Raw genomic sequence first — 4,306 nt, 5'->3', positions numbered from 1 at the left:
TACTGTGGAAGTAAACCCAGAAGCTAGAAACTTTTTAGGCATACAGTATGTGCTAGGCAACATCTTGGCATCCAGTATCTAGCTACCCAGCTAGCAAAATTTGGTTCCCAAACCATTCTGGGAACATTTCTAGGGGGTTCTAGGAACATTTATTGAGTGTTCCTGCATAACTCTCACTAGATGTTAAAATGGTGAAAGGGGTTACCTAAAAGGCTAGTAGCAGAGAACCTTAGGGGAACAAAAATTACCTCCCAAAAATGTTACTTCATGTGGTTTTTTTTAATGTTCTGGAAATGTTATGTTGAACAAAACATTTGAACAACATTTTTAGAACATTGTGAGAGGGTTATCGAAACAGAAACCTAGAAGGAACGTGTCAAGAATGTTATGGGTACATTTTGCATTAGCTGTGCTACGCCTTGGACAAGGACCCGCTCTCTATGTAGATAATGGCACATTCTAAGGTGACAAAACCCCAACAATTCTTTTTTGGGGTGATAATATACTGAAGAAGACAGACTAATTATAGGCCTATTATATTCAATTTCTGCCAATATATCCCCCTAAGTTCTACACACTGGACCTTGAACTCTTGTATTTTTCCTTAAACCTGATAATATTTTAGATGAGTTGTTCATCATTTGACACTTTTTTTTCTGTTATTCCTCTTGACTCATTTTCTTTCTTTGGAAATATTGAAACTCATGTGATAAGAGAGCTGGAGGGTAGACCCACACTGTGTTTGGGTGTTAAGCAATAAGCTGACTGCACAGATACCTTTCCAGTAAGTTGTCTGAGAGTGAGTCAATCAGTAGTAAGCCCAAGGATCAGTGATGATGTCGAAACTAAGGTGTGGCAGGTCTGCGTGGGTACTGAGTGGAGCAGCCGCGCTGACTGTGCGATAACAGCCGCACTGCACCTTTAACTAAACACTGGCGAGCGTTGAGTGACGTGAGACGCAGACTGCGTGCTGAGTGTGGGCAGGAAGCGCAGGGAGCTCGCGGCGTCAAGGTAACAACAGTGAGCAAGAGCCAAACCGGAAGTCAAAGAACTCGCCTTCAAGACTGTGCGGTAAACAGGAGAATGTAATAATTAGTGACAAGAATACGCGAATAAGTAATCATTTTAGTTTGATATTTTTAGAGTTAGTTTATTCATAAAGTACTAGAACCGTAACTGGGTAAACTTTCCAGGACACATTCGGCTATTACGGTTTTATTTTGAAGGCTAACCCCGGAAGAGGTATGTTTCCGTCACGTGCGACTTGACTCTACTAAAGAGAGCAACGGGCGTACGGTGGCTACTTGAACGAAAACGGGGGAAGCTTGCTCAAGAACCGGCTGGGCTGTCGTCGGGAATCCAACATGTCACAATACAAATGCTGAGCGTGGGTCCGAAACAACCGCATTTACCCCCTGAACGGCGATAGTTGACGGCCACGCCCCGTATCCACCGACCAGAGCCCGTACAAAACTGCTGGCGGAGGCGCATCGGTGAGCGGTTTGAAACCCAGCAGGGCGGCTAGCGGGCTCACAGCGGAGAGGAAGCAGGAGTGTCGGCTGTTTGGGGGAACCATGAGAGAGTACAAAGTAGTGGTTCTCGGGTCCGGAGGGGTCGGTAAATCCGCATTAACCGTCCAGTTCGTGACGGGATCCTTCATAGAGAAATACGACCCCACGATAGAGGATTTCTACAGGAAGGAGATCGAGGTGGACTCCTCTCCGTCCGTCCTGGAGATCCTGGACACGGCGGGGACCGAGCAGTTCGCCTCCATGCGAGACCTGTACATCAAAAACGGGCAGGGTTTCATCCTGGTCTACAGCCTGGTGAACCAGCAGAGCTTCCAGGATATCAAACCAATGAGGGATCAGATCATACGGGTGAAAAGGTACGAGAGAGTGCCGATGATTCTGGTTGGAAACAAAGTGGACCTGGAGGGGGAGAGGGAGGTCTCGTCCGGTGAGGGGAAGGCACTGGCGGACGACTGGAACTGCCCGTTCATGGAAACTTCAGCCAAAAATAAAACCTCGGTGGACGAACTGTTTGCAGAGATTGTCCGACAGATGAACTATGCCTCAACACCAAATGGCGACGACCAGTGCTGTTCGTCTTGTGTCATTCTTTAAGAAAAAAAAGGACAACCATAAAGTTTTATTCTTTGCTCGGTTTTAAGTTTGCAATGGTAAGTTGAGACACTGAAAATACACAGCTGACATCCACTGACATGAAGTGTTAGTTTATGAAGTGTGACACTATATAACCAGTGCTTATTATAAACATGTTATTGAAATCCTTTCTCAGCACATGTCCATATTAAGTAACATTATAGAGTAGACGGATGTGCCTTCATTTTAAAGATTAGCCTCTTAGTGTGTTTAGTTTATTGCCAGTTAAGCTGAGTGTTAGTTTTCACTGCTACAGTAGGACACTTGCAGTCTATTGTTTTGCTAAGCAGATTGGGGAAGTGTCTGACTCATTTGCAGAACTGGAGGGGCAAGCTGTGGCTGACTTAATTAGGTTTACAAAGTTAGTGTTTGAATCTCTACACCTACGGAGTTGCCTAATAAGTGTTTAAATGGTATTTTCCAGAATGAGGTTAACAGGAGTCGGGAGATTCCAGTGTTCTTGTATGGCCTACATTCAAGGCTCAGCAAGTTTTGATGAGCCGAGCCCAAAATTAGCCCTTTAAAAGCACTTTATTTTTTTCCTCAATATTTGTTCGAGGTTGCTGTAGTTCATTCATGACTCTTCTTGTGTCTTGTTTGTGGCAGTGTGTTGCAGCAAGTGTGTACTGTTGAGCTCTTCTTCGTGTCTCACCCTGGCCTTGGAGGAAAATACAGGGGAGGAATGCTGCAGGGGGACGAGAGGAGGAGGAGGAGGAGGAGGAGGAGGGGAGCAACTGAGACTCAGAGGGAGGGGTCCACTCTTCAGGAATTCTGCTGGGTTGGAGTATCTGTGCTGCACGATCAGTGTCCACCATTGATGTCACCACAGTGTCAGATCCAGAGTTTCAGCAACACCCCCCTCACCAGTTCCAACTGTACTCACAACTGGAACTAAAACCCCAATGGAAAAGATATGGAGGGCAACACTTAGAGACACTCATAAATGGATATTTCTGTATAAGAAGACAGAGAGATAGAGTATATTTTGTTAAATAAACTGCACAGTCTGGGGCGGGTAAAGATTTGGGTGATATCTCTGCCTAACCCAGTTTTGGGGCAACGCTCCAAAACACTCCAAATCCTATTTTTTGTTCCCAAAGTCAAAAGAAATTGACACCACTTATCTGCTGGGGGAGCAAACGTGACGAGTGCCACTTTTTTTTCTTCGTCTCCTCTTCAGTGTGCGTGAGGACCTTAACTGAAGTGACATGGGGACGGTGACCTGATCGCCCTTGTGTCGAGTGCCTTTCCAAAACAAATCAGCTGTTCAGATTTAGTGCCAACCTACATGTATCACCAAAAGAACCCTTCAACGCGGCGATCCACAATTCAGTGAACTGTTCTTCTGGATAATCTCGTAGGGGTGGAGGCTGAAAAGAAACTACAATAGGCTTTTTGTTAATGGAATGGCAGTTTTCTGTATGTTTTACGTTGGCCTTTTTGAAGTCTAAGGTGTTCATTTTGCAATGTCTGCTTAGTCTGGCCAAACCTATATCTTGAAATGCACAGGTACTGGAATCTCCCTAGACGTGATAACAACAACAACAACAACGCTTACCTTCCAGACCACTTAAATCGAAAAATTCTGTTTATGTTTATTTTGTTGTTTTTAACAGGAAATGTGATGATGTACCGTTGACAAATCTAACCTGATTGTAAGTTTAATTTCAGATCAGCCCTTTAACAATGGGCTGTCTGTTTTAAAAAAAAGACTTTTAATACAAATTGCATTTTTAAAAAAAGAATCCAGGCTGGGTTTTCTCTTTGTTGACATTGACTTGTTTCATCATGTTACCACAGTGGCTAACTGCCAGTTTGCTGATCCTAAACAAAGTTGTCATGAGCAGTTTGGACGACACAAATAACTGGATTACTACAAATACCCACAGCAATACAGTAGTTCAAAAAGTAAATGTTCAGTTGTGTGCATAATTTACAGTAACATGACTTCCCCCCCAAACCCAATGAGCTGTTTGATGGTTGAGGCTAGCCCACAAGCTAACAGGAAGTAGGAGCACAATAGGAAAATGCAGTGTGGTTGTTGAGTTTCATGTTGAAAAATTCACTGGGCACCTTAATGCCAGCTCTGTTGTATGCAGTATTAGTTAACATGAAAGCAGTTTTGCCCCAGAAATCTATTT

The 4,306-nt window shown here is 44.0% G+C and overlaps 1 protein-coding gene across 1 annotated transcript; it reads left to right on the top strand.

Annotated features, from left to right (window-relative positions):
* Positions 1–1,265: 1,265 nt before the first annotated feature.
* LOC117259083 (ras-related protein Rap-2b) lies at positions 1,266–3,910 on the top strand. Its single transcript, XM_033630294.2, has 2 exons — positions 1,266–2,182; positions 2,772–3,910. The coding sequence occupies exon 1, from the start codon at positions 1,575–1,577 to the stop codon at positions 2,124–2,126; it is 552 nt and encodes a 183-aa protein (XP_033486185.1). The 5' UTR covers positions 1,266–1,574; the 3' UTR covers positions 2,127–2,182; positions 2,772–3,910.
* Positions 3,911–4,306: the final 396 nt, after the last annotated feature.

The sequence above is a fragment of the Epinephelus lanceolatus genome, chromosome 4 (assembly GCF_041903045.1).
Source record: "Epinephelus lanceolatus isolate andai-2023 chromosome 4, ASM4190304v1, whole genome shotgun sequence".
In the NCBI taxonomy this organism is placed as follows: Eukaryota; Metazoa; Chordata; class Actinopteri; order Perciformes; family Serranidae; genus Epinephelus; species Epinephelus lanceolatus.
The sequence above is the reverse complement of the archived record's forward strand: the minus strand, read 5'-3'. Positions and strand labels throughout refer to the sequence as shown.

Bases quoted from the DNA above. Each gene is read 5' to 3' on its own strand.
- LOC117259083 (XM_033630294.2), top strand. From the start codon at position 1,575: ATGAGAGAGTACAAAGTAGTGGTTCTCGGGTCCGGAGGGGTCGGTAAA.